At 34.4% G+C, this 17,257-nt stretch overlaps 3 protein-coding genes and 1 pseudogene across 3 annotated transcripts; 2 read left to right on the forward strand and 2 right to left on the reverse strand.

The window, feature by feature from the left end:
* Window positions 1-1,002: 1,002 nt before the first annotated feature.
* Window positions 1,003-2,964, reverse strand: LOC112798036 (F-box/kelch-repeat protein At3g06240-like). The gene is made up of 2 exons (XM_025841193.2): window positions 1,701-2,964; window positions 1,003-1,436 (listed from the first exon to the last, which is right to left on the reverse strand). Exons 1-2 carry the CDS (start codon window positions 2,881-2,883, stop codon window positions 1,399-1,401), a joined length of 1,221 nt encoding a protein of 406 aa, XP_025696978.1. The 5' UTR covers window positions 2,884-2,964; the 3' UTR covers window positions 1,003-1,398.
* A 3,730-nt stretch (window positions 2,965-6,694) lies between these two features.
* LOC114927645 (putative late blight resistance protein homolog R1A-10) lies at window positions 6,695-11,807 on the forward strand (annotated as a pseudogene).
* Window positions 7,093-8,026, forward strand: LOC140178788 (TMV resistance protein N-like). Its single transcript, XM_072216049.1, has 4 exons — window positions 7,093-7,106; window positions 7,181-7,327; window positions 7,435-7,716; window positions 7,897-8,026. Exons 1-4 carry the CDS (start codon window positions 7,093-7,095, stop codon window positions 8,024-8,026), a joined length of 573 nt encoding a protein of 190 aa, XP_072072150.1.
* On the reverse strand, window positions 10,459-11,616 carry LOC112795448 (F-box protein CPR1-like). The gene has a single exon (XM_025837377.1). It carries the CDS (start codon window positions 11,614-11,616, stop codon window positions 10,459-10,461), a length of 1,158 nt encoding a protein of 385 aa, XP_025693162.1.
* Window positions 11,808-17,257: the final 5,450 nt, after the last annotated feature.

Consider the following 17,257-nt stretch of genomic DNA (forward strand, 5'->3'; position numbering starts at 1 on the left):
TATGCTTATATTTATGTACTTACATGGAGAAAATGGAACTTAATGAGCCAATACAGCTCACTCTTAAAGCAAATAAAAAATCATTCAGAAAATTGAATTAGCAAATCGATAAATCTCAAGGTAGAATTCACATGTTAAATCTCATAGTAAAGTGTGATATTCTGTGTATACATTGCACGACCTATTTAGGGCTGGCAATGGGTAGGGTAGAATAGGGTTTAGACTCTATCCTAACCCTACCTGCGGGTTGAAAACTTTTTTAAAACTCTATCCTACCCTATCCGCAGGTTGAGAATCTCTTAAGCCTAACTCTACCTGCACCATAAAGTTCTAAACCCTACCCTACTCGATCCTACCCGTAGAAACAAAAAAAAAATCAAATAAATATAAAATTCAACCATTTCAAATTTCATACATATTAATAAAATAGAAAATAAAAAACTAAGTTCAAATTAAAATTAAAAACAATAAAATCTTAAAGAAATCCAACACAAAATTACAAATAATTTGATCATCAATTAACTTAGTGATTATTTCAAATTTTTATAAGAAGAAAATTGTGAGTACAAGACTCACTTTCTTCAATACATACATAACTTTTACATATATATTATATAATATATTAAGGATGCGGGTAGGGTAGGATAGGATAGGATAGTGTATATTCTAAACTCGTACCCTACCCTACCCTACCTGCAGCGGATAGGGTAGACAACCCTATCCGAACGGGTTGGTTCGGGTTGGGTACCCGCGAGTAAGATATATATTGCCAGCCCTAGACTTATTACACTATTTCTACCAACCACCAATGCATAGAAGAAAAGGCAATTAGCAATGAGAAGTGCTCAACAATTTTTGTAATTTGTAGTCATCAAATAGCTATCAATGATGATTTTAATGGTGTGAGATTTCATCCAATGACTCACTTTTCTTTGCTGGTTACATGCTGGCCAGAATTTAATAAAATTGCTGCCCCTGGACTTTTCCATTAGCAATATAAGCTTTTTAGAATCATTTAAACAGAGGAATTAGCATTGAAAGAACCGAATCTAATGATAGACCAGTCATAGATAATGCAACAAAGGAAATATTGTACAGCGATAAAACATAAAGAGGTAAATCTAAAACTTCAACTGCATACTTAAGCTAAGAAATATTAATTTACTATTATATATAATTAAAAGACATATTGAATTTAACTAGAGGAAACTCAATTGCATTTTCAAATGTTGAGTTTTCCCCAAATATAGTTGGAAGGAAATCATACTTTAAAGCAAAAGAAAAAATGAAAAACAGCACAAGAGTTTTGAGAAACTTCTTTCCAGCTCAACTTGCAAATCCTACACTTCATTTACAACGGAATCAAGTGTCCAAGTTGTTCCCACGTTAGCTCCTAATTCACTTCCCTTGTTTTACCTCTTTGTGATTCTGACAGCCTGCAGAAAAGATCAACCAGTAAAATTCACCACATTAGACATCAAAAAAGAAATAATCCTAATCTCAAGGAACCTCAATGGGAGACGTGACAATGAGAAGCAAGACATGGGTTAATGGACTTCAAATTCACTATCAATGATGAAAACTCACATTTGGTTGCAACTTACTGCATAATCCATACAGCTTATTTGTTTTAAATGAATAATATGCAAGCAAAATTAACAGCAAGAAAATTGTGCAAAGCACACATTACAATTATATACCCTTTTTTCTCTTCTTCTGCTTGATGTTGCTAGGGACAGCCATGAGACAGTCCACATGCACAACGGACCTTATGTGGTTGGGATCACCATAAAGATATTGAACATTAACATGTTTGAGCAGCTCTCCTCTGACATTATATATATAGAACCCTACTTCACCATCTGAAGGATAACATCTTCCAATAATATCCCCATTAGCAGATAAGCACAGAGGCTGAAAGAATCCAAGGGGAATCTCATAGAGGGTCCAAGACGACTGCACTTTATATTCTTTCATCACCCATATCTCAGTTGTAATCTCTTCATAAAAATACAAGGCTAGGCACCCTCCTAGCAGGACAAGACAGGGGTGATATAGGTCTGTTGTTTCTATTGGCACAGATATCTTAGAGAAACTTCTTTCCTTCAGATCAAAGATAAGAATGTCAATACAGTACTCATAAGTAGACCAATGAATAGCCCCGTTACAGAACAACCCCTCAGGTTTCCAATAACCCCAGTACAATGATTTGGGAAGTGCAGCATCAAGACTAATCCATGAATTGCTTCTCAAATAACACAGATCAAAATGGTTTTTGTCGTCTTTATCCTTATATGCTACAACTACTACATAATCATCTTGCGACGCATCATACCCAAAGCCACATAGAAGCGCATCATGGAGAAAGCAGAAGACCTTAACAAGATAATCATAATCTCTATCTCTTGTTGCGGCATTAACCATGTGAGAGTATGAGATTCTTTTGCTGGAATCCGTGAGTGGGTTCCATAGGATAAGAAACTGTGGTTCGTGCTGCAAGAGTACAAACCCTCTGCAGGAACCAAGAAGATGGAAATCAAAAGATGGCTTCTTCATGGAAGGGAGAGAGAGGGCTATTGCATCAACGCCATCATTATCGTCTTGAAGCAGTGCGTCGAGGTCAACTGAGTAAGCGTGAGAATTGTCTTGGAGGAAGAGGCATGTAAGAGAGGGTGCGAGAGAGAGGTCAAGATGGGATTTTGCGAAATTGGGATCGGAAATAAGAGTGTTCCATAGCTTGGAAACGCACCTGACGCACGCAAGGTGTTTGATGGAAACCCTCAGTAAGATTTCCCGTATCAGCTCCAGAGGAAGGAGATCGTTGAAGCTCTTGAGCTTCTTCTTCTTCTCCATGCTCGATTGCTCCATTTCTATTGGTCCCATTGTTTGGGTTTTTGGCAAGGAAGAAGGTTCATATGCACATCCCCTCAATCCGTTTATAAAGACGAGAATTTTCCCGCGTATTCAACTAAGTATCTTTTAAGAAATGGTACAATAAATATTCAGTTTTTTATTACAATAATTTTAAAAAAATTAAAACAAACACATCTAAAAATTATGAATAGATTTAGTCTCTTCTTAAAATTAAATAACATTCAAAATATAAACTAAATAAAATAAAATTTTAAATTTTAAATTTTTGTTTCATATTTAATATATTTAATTATTAATATATTATAATTTAAATACATATCTAAAAATCAAATTATTCAAAATTCAAAATTTTTATTTAAAATTCTAAAATAAACCGTAAACCATCTAATTATTAACTAAACCGTACAAATTAAAACACTAAGAAGCATAGAAGTCAGGTTTGTCCCCATATCGACCAGAGGCCGTACATCGAAAATCCAGAGAAGTCATTCTCCGCTGCCGTTCATCCGCGCTACTTTCCTCTTCCGCGCTCATCCTCGACGCTGCCTTCCTCCTTCTCGGCGCTCATTCACAAAGCCGCATTCCCCTTCGTCAACACTCATTTTCGTCGCCGTTCGTCCGCATCAACGTCGCCGTTCGTCCACGTCGAAAATTTACCTAAGATTTGGATGGGTCTCTGACACCATTATTTTTTTATTATTCTATATAAATTTTTTATTTTTTTTAAATAAAACACTATTACTTTTTTATTATTCTATATAATTTTTTTTTGAAATAAAAATTGAATAAAATGACCTCGAGATTTTCATATATATTGCAATGTTAAATTATTTTTGCATATGTAATTTCTGGATTTTGGAAGTGTTTCAAAAGCATTTTTGGTATAATTTCATAATTTTAGATGTGTTACAATTGTTTTTTAATGTTTTACATTTGAATTTTAGATTTATGATTTTGGATGTGTTTCAAAAAATTTTTCGATATAACTTCATAATTTTAGATGTGTTACAATTATTTTTTAATATTTAAATTTAAATTTTAAATTTATGATTTTGGTTTTTGGATGTGTTTCAAAAATATTTTCGGTATAATTTAATAATTTTAGATGTGTTACAATTGAAAAAAAAACTACAATTGAAAATATTTTAGTTGGTGTATATAATTATATTCGACCATTCATCACTAGAAAGTCGAATAAAGAAAAATACCGTGTTACAGAGAACGAAGGAACGTAACAAAAGGAAATAATAACTAACTATGAGGTGGGTAGAAAGTTAGAGAAATTTTAGTTTTAAAATTTTAAATTAATCTTAATTATAAATGTGCATCCTAAAAAATAGGAATATGTTTTAATTAAATAATATCAAAGACTAATTAAAAACTTAATTTTGTTGTACAAGTAGCATTTTCCTTTTATCAAAATGTGGAAGCAATTATGCCAATGAGTAATAGCTCAAATGGCATAGACTCCCCATACTCAATTAAGAGGTTGTGGGTTCGAGTCTCCTATCTTTCAAGTCACCAAAAAAAAATATGGAAGCAATTGATTATTTTTTTGAGTTAAGGTTGATTTTAGTCAAAGTTTTTAACCAATGAAAATAGTCAAACTAAGCAACAATAGTATTGACAATGCAAGTAAAGGTTAATTGAAATAAAAGCTTAGCTTGTTTGCTTTGTTTTAAGACTTCTAAGTTTTAAGTATTGATTAACTAAAGAATTTTTTTTATTATATTTCTAGTATTTTTTTTCTTTTTTCTTTTTCCATGACATCTTATAAATAAAAAATACTAAAACTTTAATCAGAAAATATTTTTACTAACCAAATTTTAATGTTGCTCTAAAAGAAAGTGCATTAAAAAAATAATTTAATATCTCATTGTGAAGTGAAAGTAGGGAAACAAGCAAGCTCTGAACTAGTTGCAAAACATGAGACAATGTTACTCTTTTTTTTTCATCTTCTTATCAGATTCATTAATAGTCAAACTAGAAAAAAAATGTGGATAATGTTGTAGCCTCCCCTGTTTCATGACCCATATCTTTGGTTTCGGCATCATCATTATAAAAATACACGGCTAAACTTCACTTGTCCAAGGGCAAATATCTCCGTGAAGCTCATTTTCTTCAAATCAAATTAAAGTAGCTGCACCATTCCACTTAACAATGTAGGTGAACCGGTAATTCAACTCATTTGACTAACATTTTGCATGGATCATAAGCAAAAAATAATAGTAATGCAAGCTCAGATTGGTTCATAACTATAACATATTAAGTTATTATGCACTACCATAGATAGATGGAACCTTAATACTAGGTAATGAATGCAAGATTGCTTAATCTTGGCGCATAAAATCAGTTAGAAAATGACATATTCACAAACTATTGTCTGAATTAAGCCATCACATTTACAAATCAAATCTAAGATAATACATCAAGATTGATTGACATCATGAAATTGGACTACTAGTGGAGTTCATCACAATGCTAAATCTTAACCCAAAAAAATGGAAGGTTCTTCATGCTCACCTTCCCAACCCAGCATTTCAATCTCAATGGAAATCACGCGTCCCTTCCGAATCTGGAAACTCTAATTGTTGAAGGACATGGTTTTCATGACCTCCCGCATGGATTATGGAAGCTCAAGAAACTGAGACATCTTGAAGGAATGCTATGCATGACGAGTAATAAAATCCCTTAGTAACTGACTAAATAGCAATCTGATCGAGAACATTTTTGTGGTTTAGAAGGAAGAACAGCAACAGCAAAAAAATAGATAGCGAGCTAATCAAGAACAGTTTTGTGATTTCAAGGAAGCAGACAAGCCAAGAAGTGTACATTAAGTACTTAATATATAACAATTTTCAGCATCTAAAATTTTTTTTTCTTTTGGTTGCCATAATTTACTTGCAACACTTAAAATAAATCGCGCTAACAGCAAATAAGATTTAAAAAAAAAGTGTATCTTTCGTGTATGTAATTAGCAAAATAAAACATCTTAAGTTTTGCATAGTAAAATTTACTTCATGCTCAATCTATTATATATTTTGAAAAACAATGCTCCTTAAACCGAATAGTATAAAATTAACTTAGATAATTCTTATAACAGCGTAGGAGTAATTTTTAAGATATAGAATTAAAAATAGTTCTATAAAAAGTCGTAGTTACAAGGATCAACCAAATGAAGGAAAAATAGGAGCAAGCAAGTTTACTAGTCCTTTTTGTTGTGATACTTAGATACAAAACTATTATTTCCAACCAAAAAGAAAAAACTATTTTTAGTGTTCACAACATAGTTTACAATGCAAAACTTGTAACACAATCTTAAAGTTGTAAAAGCCTATGGCTATACACAACTTTTGTACTTTATGTGATATTCTGTTTAGACAATACACCAAGTCACCAATTATTACATTGTTCTACAACCACAAGAAGTCAACAAAGAACAAAAGGCAATTAATTATGTAAGCGCTTTTATATTATAAAAAGAGGGTTTAGTACTAAAAAAACAAAAACCAGTAATTTAAAGATAGATCACTCAAAGATAATGCAGCAAAAGGGAGAAAAAGAATATACACAGATAAAAAATAAATATAAAAAGCAAATGAAAATTTTCAAAAGATATATTGGATTTAACAAGATGCTAAACTCCATTTTGCACTTTTCAAATGTTCTTTCCCGTACATATTTGGATAGAAAATTATAATTCAAAGCAAAATAAAACTTAAATTTCTTGAAGCTTCTTTCCACTCAACTTGTGAATCCTGTGTTTTATTTGCAACGAAATTAGTCACTCATATATACATTGGAACACAAAATATGAAGTTATTTTTACACGGATTATTTTCTCAAAGCTAACCATGATTTTGGCTATTACCTCAGACTTTTGATTTCTAATATCTCTTTCTAACGCTACAAGCAAGAGCTGGAGAAAAGGAAGAAACTTCCTCAGGATGTAGTTGTAGCTCTAGACTGTAGTATGAATAGGTATTTTGTCAATCACAATAATGTAACTTTTGCATAAATAATACATAAAACTATGTACACACATGAATCAGGATATGCAACTTTAGGATAAAGCAAGGTAATGGAGAATGACTAAAATAATCTCCATTTATGTGACTTTAGAATTTTAACATTGGCAAAAGCTTTTCTATCAAGCACTGTGTTTTTTCACCTATGCTTTCTCGGTTCATTGAGTCAGAGCTCACTGGTTGAATAACTATGCTATCACAATTGTAAGATCCACTAAAAATTGGTCTCATGATGCAGAATCTTGCTCCTCACATTTCATATATGATGTTTTTCTCAGCTTTAGAGGCTTCACCCAATACGGATTCACAGATCGCCTCTATCATGCTCTGTGTGAGAGAGGAATCACCACCTTCAGAGATGATGAGAACCTCAGAGTTGGTGATAGAATCAGAGATACTCTTCTTGAAGCAATTGAAAGATCCAGGTATCACCTAACTGAAAACTGAAAATAACTAACTGCTTACATCATCATCACCTAACTACTAACTAGTTTAACTAACTAATTGATTTACTCGTGGATCATAATAACAGGATATCTATTGCTGTGCTGTGTAAGGACTATGCTTCTTCCACATGGTGTTTGGATGAACTAGTACAGATCATGAAGTGCTGGAATAATGGAAAACATCAACCAGTTTTGCCAATCTTTTATCAAGTGGAACCATCAGATGTGAGGCGCCAGAGGAACCAATATGAAAAAAACATGATGAAGCATGAAGACAGATATGGCAAAGACTCCCATCATATAAAAGCATGGACGTTGGCTTTGCATCAAGTGGCAGATCTAAGCGGAGTGACTTGTAAAGTGAAGAGGTGAGTAACCTTTTAGTTCATGAAGTCACCTTAATGTTTTAGTGTTAACTTCTGTTTTCACAGCTTCTTTACAAGATTTCGAGCATTTATAGCAACTTTGCTTCATTTTTTTTATGGTGTATGTATATATATCTTTATATAAATTTGAGTACATATTGAAGAGGTATGTATTTCTTGCAGCTATGAAAGTGAGATTATAAAGAAAATTGTTGAAGAGGTCTCAGAGAAGCTTCCTCTTGAACCACTATACATTAAGCATCCAATTGGTTTTGATTCTCACTTTGAAGTAGTGGAATCTCTTTGGATCTGACAATACCATTTGCATGCTGGTCATTTATGGAGATGGTAACAAGACCACATTTGTTGGAGAGTTGTTTAACAAGTTCAGGCTTCAATTTGAAGCTGCGAGTTTTCTTGACAAAGTATCTGAAAAATCAGTGAGAAGTGCCGATGGTCTAGAAAATCTCCAAGAAACACTTTTGTATGAAATGGGTGTGCATAAAAAGCTTAAGTTGGGAAGCACATTAACAGGATCTTCTGATATAAAACAAAATCTTCGCAATAAAAGAGTCCTTCTGATTCTCGACGATGTTGATAGTACAGAACAGTGGTTTTGTCCTGGTAGTAGAATTATTATAACAACAAGAGATGCCAATTTCCTAAATAATCAAGTGTTAAATGGATTCAAGATTGAGAAATATTGCATTAATGAAGGTGAATTTGAAGGAATGGAAGGTGCTAGATCAAATCAGAAACGAGATATGGTCGTCCAGGAAGATATGGTGGGCTTTGTGAATATCTTCAACCATATAAATAAGCAATTGAAAGAAAATGAGTCATGTCTTAATGTTATCTCCATAATAGGCATGGGTGGTTTGGGTAAGACTACCCTTGCTAAAAAAATTTACAATGATAATGAGGTGGAGAAGTTGTTCTCTTATTATGTATGGATCACTGTTTCTATGCACTACAAAGCCAGGGAATTTCTTCGAATCCTTCTCAATGGTTGCAACTTGTCCAAGTCTACTTAAAGGAGAAGAAGGTAAAAGAATACTTAAAGGAGAAGAAGTATTTGATAGTGCTTGATGACTTCTGGGAACCTAAAGTTTGGGATGAAGTACAATGTTTATTTCCGGATAACAAAAATGGCAGTGCAATATTAATAACCAGTCGTAATGATGAGGTGGCAAATTATACAGAATCAAAGTCCCTCTCCCTTCCATTCCTTGATAAGGATGAAAGTTGGAAACTATTTTGCAAGAAGGTCTTTAGGGGAGGAGAGTGCCCATCTGTTCTAGAATCAATTGGTAGATCAATGGTTGAAAAATGTAGCAGCTTACCACTTGCTATTATCACCTTGGCCAGGGTGGTTGCGAAGAAGAAGCAACTGACAGTTGAGTGGATGAGAATCATGCGCAATGTCATTTAGTATCTTGCTAAAGATAACAGTAGAGTCACTGAGGTTTTGAAGCTTAGTTATAACAGCTTGCCTCATCGATTAAAAACATGTTTTCTATACTTTGAGATGTTTCCCGAAGACTATGCAATTCCTGTGAAACGATTAATACTATTATGGACTGCTGAAGGGTTGATACAGCCACCAAAAACAGGAATATTAGATGAACCAGAAGTAGAAGATATTGCTGAAGAGCACTTGAATGAGTTGGTGGATCGCAGCTTGGTGGTGGTGGCAAAAAGAAGGAGTGATAGAGGGGTCAAAAGCTGCCGGATTCATGATCTGCTTCTTGATCTTTGCATATCAGAGAGTAGAGCTGAAAAAGGTATATGCACGGTGAAAGACATTAGATCCCTTGGCAATGTCAAATCCTGTAGATTGTCCCTTCGAGACACCGATTGGGATTCATTTAAGCAGTATGATCACTCCTGCATCCATTCTTTAATGTGCTTTAGGGAGAATTGCATTCCAAGACGGCAAAATCTTGATCGAATGGGTTTCGATTCAGCTCGCATTTCGGACTTTGGATGTAATGATTATGTAATATCATCAATGGCACAGGATTTGAGTATGTTCATCCATTTAAGATACTTGAGACTAAATCGGGGTGCACACTGCCCAACAGAGGATCATCCTGATCCAATCTGCACCCTTCCGAACCTAGAAACTCTAATTGTTGAAGAACATTTCCACTGTTATAAACTCCCGCATGGAATATGGAGGCTCAAGAACTGTCGTGAACTTCTTCCATTTGGCATATAGCATACCTATAACTTCAGTTCTTGGTTAATTACCAATACCTTTTTGCCCAAGGGTTTTATCAGTCACATATTTATTACTAGTATGACATTAAGATAAATCTTGAGTTTTACTTCATTGTGATGTGCCTAACATTATAAAGATATACATCGGCTAAAAATTATTTATGGTGTTGTCAAAGCTAACATCGAACTGAGTATACAAGTATACAATCAATGAGAAAAGTATATTTATCTATAGGAATCAGCATAATAACGAAGCATATATAAGATTTTCATGGTAGAGGTTACAAGCTTTAGAACTGAAAAAGAGCTAAACCCTAAAACCTCACCACAAGACTAGACTTTAGAAAGCAAGACACTGATTAATAATCCCCCAAGCATCTGATACATCAAGTTTCACCATGAATAGTCAAAATTCACATCTGAATGCAACTTGATGCACATGCATCTTGCTCATCACTTTACATTAATCACAAAACAATAAAAACTAGCAGGGATAATGTGGTGCAACGCATAGCAGAAGAGTTAAATAACATTATTGTTCTTCTTATCCTTATGCTTACTATCACTAGGGAGCAGCAAGAGACTCTCTGTATATACAAGGTAACTTCCATATTTGTAAATATCGTGTGGAAGATGAGCAGGACATGTAAAATGTTGGAGTAGCTCTCCTCTGATATTATATTTGGCAAACTTTAATGGTCCAGCAAGAATAGAATCTAGTGCAATAATGTCACTACCATTGGATAAGCATAGAGGCTCAAACTCTAAACAAGGAATGACATACAAAGTCCAAGATGAGTGCACTCTGTATTCTTTCATCACCCATATGTGTGTGTTACCTTCAACATAGTCCTGAAAATACAAGGCTAGGCACCCTCCTAGTATGACAAATGTGGCAGGACCACCCATTATGAGTTGTTCAGGCAAAGACATCTTTGAGAAACTTCTTTCCTTCAAATCAAATATAAGAAGACCTTCACTATAATGTTTGAGAGAGTAAGGCAACCAATGAATAGAGCCATTCAAGAACAACCCCTCAGATTCCCACAAACAAAAACCGAATCGTTTGGGGAGTGCAGCATCAAGATTAATCCATGAATTGGTTCTCAAGGACAAGCAATCTAAGAGTTGGCAGTTACTATCCTTCCAAGCTACAACAACTAAGTAGTCATCCCGTGTCGCATCGTAACCAAAACCATACAGAATCGCGTTACCGGGAAAATAAAAGTACCTGCCCTTACTACGATGAAGAATATTTAACCAAGAGTAAGATAATCTTTTGCTGAATCCGGTGAGTGGGTTCCATACTACAAAAAAGTGTGGCTCTTGGTGTAAGAGAACAAACCCTCTGCAGGATCCCATTACACGAAACTTAGAAGGTGGCTGCTTCTTGAAAGGAAAAGATACCTCTTTTACTTGGTAATTGTCGCCATTAAATACTTTTTCAACGTGAACAAGGTAAGACTTCGTGGAGACTTTTCTGTAGACGCACGCATGGGTGGGTGCGAGAGAGAGGTGAAGATGCGATTCCGCGAAGCCTGGATCGGAAATGAGAGAGTGCCAAAGCTTCGAAACGCACTTGAGGCGGCCGAGATGTTTGACCGGAATCCTCAGTAAGATTATGTGAATCAGGTCAAGAGGGAGGATGTCGTGAATGCTCTTCTGCTTGTTCTCCTCCATGATCGATCACTCTTCAGCTTTGTTCTTTTGTTAGGGTTTCTGCGTTGGTACAACACGGGATTTGAATCTCCTTCTGAACACGGGATTATTAGATAAACTTATAAAGCATTAACCCCAAATTGTTATGTGGAAACTCAGATGCATGCACCTAGTTTTCATCTTTGTAAATTTATGGGTATATAAAGAGTTTTTTAATTTTGATATGGAGTGATTGTTGGTGTATAATATGGTTATGAAAGTATATGATGTTTTATCGGATTGTGATGTTTATGCAGAACCAATTAGACGGGCCGATTCAAAGGACTGTAATCGGACGGTCCGATTACAGTAATCGGACATTACACACGTACTGCTTGACTGCTTTCACGTGGTGCGCATGCAGCTGCTTCTATGGTTGGCTTCATTGCATTTATATTCCATTCGAATGTCATCTTCGTACTGCTTCCACGTGGTGCGCTGGATCTATATAGCTGCTTCTATGGTTGGTTTCATTGCATCTATATCTCATTCGAGTGTCACCTTTGTACTGCTTCCACGTGGTGCGCTGGATCTATATCTCATTCGAGTGTCACCTTGGTACTGCTTCCACGTGGTGCGCTGCATCTATATCTCATTTGCTTCTATGGTTGGCTTCGTTGCATCTATATCTCACGAGTGTCACCTTCGTACTGCTTCCACGTGGTGCGCTGCATCTATATCTCATTTGATCTCATTTGAGTGTCACTTTTGTGCTGCTTCCACGTGGTGCGCATGCAGCTGCTTCCGTAGTTGGATTCGTTGCATCTATATCCTATTCAAGTGTCATCCTCCCTCTCTGTGTAAAGAAATCAGACGATCCGATTTCTTTCTCCTTAAACATGGTATACTTTATATCACTCTAAAACTCCATAACCCCAGCGTAACTCACATGTGTAAATCATATAAAAAAAAATAGCCTAGTAATAAAAGTTTGATTTTTAAATATTTAATTACTCTATTTGTCTTTGCTTTTAATTTTGTAATTATGTATTTGTGAAGGAAAAAAAGGAAAAGTCTAGGGGGCCAGCAATTTTATCAAATTCTGGCCAGCATGTAACCATCAAAGAAGAGTGAGCCATTGGATGAAATCTCACATTAATCTCACACCATTAAAAGCTTCATTGATGGCTTTTTGATGGTTATAAATCGCAAAAGTTGCTGGCCCCCTAGCATTCCTCAGAAAAAAATAGTAGAGTTAACGAAATATTTTTTTACAAATTGAAAACACTCACAAGGAAGAATCTAATGAGATCTTTGAACACATATTTTTTAGAAGGAATATTCTAATAATTTTAATGCTTTTGATACAGAAAAGACCTATATAAAGATCCAATTGAAAGGAAACAAATATAATAACCAAATTGCGAATTCGATAAACATAAAGATCAATAGAGTAATTAAACTTTTTTTTAAATATAAAATAACAATAATCATATTATGTGTATACTAAATAATCTGTCACAAATCTGAGCTTCATTTAAGAGTCTAACCAATGAGTTGCTGGCGAGTGAGCTGATCACTCGACCAAATCAATTTGGTTAAAAAAAATATATGTATTTATAGACAAATATATAACAATTAATTTAGTGACTATCTTTTGTGGGTGGTGGTAACACTGCAGGTGGAAGTTCTATTCGTTCCCTGTCTAACTGGAACCGAACGAGAACGCCAAGCAAGAGTAGAAGATCGGGACCGTCAGAATGGTGCGGTTGTGGCTGCTGGCCGGTTTTCAGATGATCTGGCACAAATTCAAATCCAAACAAATCATTTTATGGTTGCCCCAATTATAATGTGGGTTAGAAAAATTACTTGTGTTGTTATAATTTTCCTTACCTCATTGTTCTTCTATTGTTCTTGTTTGAAGTTTGATCGTTTCTTAGTTACAGACAAGTGAGAAGAGATGTGTGAACTTTTTGTTTAGGCAGATTCTGGAAATGATGAACAAGTTGATAAGACAGAATCTTGTGGTGCTGATTATGAAGTGAAGGTGAACTTTGATTGGAGGCTTCGGAGGTTGGAGAAAGATGTCCAGATACAAAAAGTGATTACCCATTTGTTAGTGTTAGTTGTATCTGTATTGATCGTGTTGGTGGTTATCCTGTATTGTAAATGACGAAAAAGTTGGTGGTAGATTTCCTGTGAACAATAGATGTAAAAAAAATCTCCTGTTGATGGAATGAAAATGTTGTTTACTATGAAATTATTGTTATTTATGTTTATTCATGGAATGAACCAAAATCAGTAAATGATGAAGAAGGCAATAAAAGTGATTGAAAAACCACAAAGCATAGTGTATTAAGATAAATTCCATTGTTTGGTAAAAAAAATAGCAAATGACAAAGATAAAAGGCAGTCAAAGAACATGAAGCTGCTATGAGTAGTTTTCTCAAAAGTAAGACAACACAAAAGAAGCATAAAGGATCACAATTCACCGTCTAGTCATTGCCTATTGGAAAAGCCTAATTACACAAAATAGAACCCCTATACAGATTTATCTAAAGTCTTCAATTCTTCTTTTTTGGAGGCTTAAACCTTAGAGTTGGGATGAACTTCATCAAATTGGCAAATTTTGTTGATGTTGCTAAAGACGCACCCTGCAAGGGATTCACTGTTGGAAAGGTTGCCGGTAGAGAGGATTTTCTTTTTGGTGACAGTTTTCAAAGGCTTTTTCATACCAGGATCCTATATGAAAAAAAGTTGACATTAAATATAATTGAGTAGTTCACTTAAATCATGAAAGCATAAATATATAAATATTAAGCTACCTGTTGATAATCTTCTGCCTCAGAAGCTGTTGGCTGAGATATCTCGATCTCTACAAGTTGTGAAACGGGGTTGCTTTCCCCATCACCTTGGTCACCATCATCTTGGGGCTGCTCAACTTGCTGCTTAGGCGCAGGATGTCCTTCATCTTTTTTCTTCTTCTCAGCCGCTTCGACAGCAGCGGCAACATCAGCCACCCTCTTCTTTTTGAAGACCCTCTTTGTATGCCCCTTTTCACCACAGAAGTTGCAGGTAAAGGTCTCTAACTACAATTTTAGATGTACACCGTTTTCACTGTTACTCAACAATTTTAGATCAACTTTAGGCTTTTTAGTTCCTAATCACTCTTCTCATCTGCATCCATCCTCCTCTTCATCTTAAGTTTTCCAGGTTTTGTCTTGGTTTGGAGTCCTTAACACTGGTGGTGGCTGTGTGACTTTAGATATGGTGTGAACTTTGGTTTTGGCGTGTGATGGTTGTGTTTGCTGTAGAGATGTCTTGTTTTTGTTGGGGCTGAATTTGCAAGAACCATTGGGTACGGAATTCCCTGTAGGAGCAACTATGAGTGCACTAATCTCATTGAGTGGAGGACTCACATCAGCATCTGTAGTAGTATTATACCCCTCTCCACCATCATCATCCAGAAATACAACTGTTATCTTCCTCTAACTCCTCCGGCACTTACACTCCATGCTCAAAATACACATCAATCACCCCCGTCATTTTTCCTAGCACAATTCACCATCTCTTTTATATTTTTGTCACTGCTTACGTTTCTCAACCCATTATCCAAGCATTTTCTAGGAACATGCCACTAGCAATGCTTTATGTTATTGTACCCAAGCTCCTTATGGTAGTTCCATATGAAGAAAACATCTAGAGTATCAGTGTCTAGATCACTTAAACAGGCTTTGTTATCCGGAGAATATACCATAATCCCTTCTACATTTTTTTTGAAGTCACCCCCATATGATGAAACATGATGTCCAACCTCTCTTCCATCTGCAAGAAATTCAAAATTTTCACTTAATACAAGCATATTTTGTTGGCCTATTAATGCATAATAAAAAAATACAAAATCAATACCACAACAACACATATTTTTTCAATTCTACATATATCATTTATCATATCCTGTTTCATCCGTATTTTATTCGAGTAAAATAGAGCAATCCTACAAAACCCCAACCAACCTTCAAACCCTAGACACTACAATGACAACAAAACGAGTAAACCTCAACCACACTAACAACTTGCATATCATCAACCAACACTGTATTGAAAATTCAAGGAAAAAAAAAGAAGGTTACCTTGAGTCTGATCACAATGTCAAAACCTTGTATTTCTGATGGAGGAGGGGAACAACGAAAAGAACCTTCAATCAGATTACTTCTTCTCTCAACTTTTTCAACCCAGCAAATACAACTCTACCGTAATGCCATTGATGAAGATGAAGTGAGAGGGTGGAAGAAGAAGAGACGAGTGAAGTGTTTGTATTGGAGAGAAAACAGTTTTTCATGTTAAATAATATATAAATGTCGTCAGTTTTTGCACTCAAGGGTGCCAAACCAAAACGACGACGTTTTGGAGCCCTCCAACGTGGCAAAACATCACTACATCAGCGCTTTGGCGATGACTCATCACCAGAAATATGTCCAGGGATCACTATGAGTGCTCGGAGCTCTATCTGAAAGACTACAACGAAAAATTTTGGGTCTTGAGAACTGCATTGGGTATTTACGCGAATCTCAAGGACGACTATGTGGATTTACTCCAATATTGAGCAAGAAAATTAAGAAACACTAGAAAAAGAAAACACTAGTAGGAAGAATATTTTTTTACTCAAACATTATAAATGACTCATATACAAACTCCCATTATAAACTTTATAATTTTTATCTTTATTTATAGTCATTCACATCTTCAACGAATAATTAGAATTAAGGACCCGTTTGGAAAATTCTAGAAGTAATTTTTTTTTTTACTTTTGACTTATGAAAAATGGTAGTATTAATGTCTGGTGCAATTTTCAAAGCCAAATTGTAACTTTCTAAGAAGCTATTTAGGAGCTTATAGAGAAGTTAAAAAAAATGAATTCTCTCATAATACTTATACTTTTCATCACATTTCTATAAAATAAGCACTTTTAGAGTTAAAAATCCAAACACAAAATAACTTATTTATAAGTTACTTTTAACAGAGTCATTTATTGTTTAAGTTATTTTATCAAAAGGAACTTAATTAAGTTGGTTACCCAAACTGGACCTAAATCTAATTAAGGGTTTAGATTAAGTATCTAAATTTTTATTATAAATATCTAATTATAAAATTTTTTTAAATATTTTTTGATTATTTTACCATACTTTTGGTATTTTTATATATATTCACACTCTTTTAAAATAATCTATCACTTTTTAGAGTCTTTTAGAATAATTTAAAGTCTTTCAAAACTTTTTAAAGTATTCTAAAATATTTTAAAACCATTCAAAACATTTTCAAATGCTCTAAAATATTATACAAACACCATTAAATATAACATTTTAAAATTGACCGTGAGATAGAGCTAAAATGTACACGACAATTTTGCCCTTAAAGAAAAAACAGAAGATTTGATTTTTTTTTGTTACAATAGGAGATTTGAATTTGCTTTTGAACACAAGGGTTTATTAATTGGATAAACCACCAAAAATATATTTGTTTATAAAAATACACTCAAATTTTGTTATTAATAAAAATATCCTCAAATAATTTAAAAATGCAACAAAATACTAACATTAAATACATATTCTCAAAAGATATTTTACAGGTTGAATTTTGATGTTTTGCTAGCATGATTAAGAAAATAATATATTTTTATCCT

Source organism: Arachis hypogaea, chromosome 14 (genome assembly GCF_003086295.3).
Source record: "Arachis hypogaea cultivar Tifrunner chromosome 14, arahy.Tifrunner.gnm2.J5K5, whole genome shotgun sequence".
Classification (NCBI taxonomy): Eukaryota; Viridiplantae; Streptophyta; class Magnoliopsida; order Fabales; family Fabaceae; genus Arachis; species Arachis hypogaea.

Bases quoted from the DNA above. Each gene is read 5' to 3' on its own strand.
- LOC112798036 (XM_025841193.2), bottom strand. From the start codon at position 2,883: ATGGGACCAATAGAAATGGAGCAATCGAGCATGGAGAAGAAGAAGAAG. The intron at 1,437-1,700 runs GTATATAATTGT...TCTTTTCTGCAG, and splicing joins GCAGAAGAAGAGAAAAAAGG to GCTGTCAGAATCACAAAGAG.
- LOC140178788 (XM_072216049.1), top strand. The intron at 7,328-7,434 runs GTATCACCTAAC...TCATAATAACAG, and splicing joins GAAGCAATTGAAAGATCCAG to GATATCTATTGCTGTGCTGT. The intron at 7,717-7,896 runs GTGAGTAACCTT...TATTTCTTGCAG, and splicing joins GTGACTTGTAAAGTGAAGAG to CTATGAAAGTGAGATTATAA.
- LOC112795448 (XM_025837377.1), bottom strand. From the start codon at position 11,616: ATGGAGGAGAACAAGCAGAAGAGCATTCACGACATCCTCCCTCTTGAC.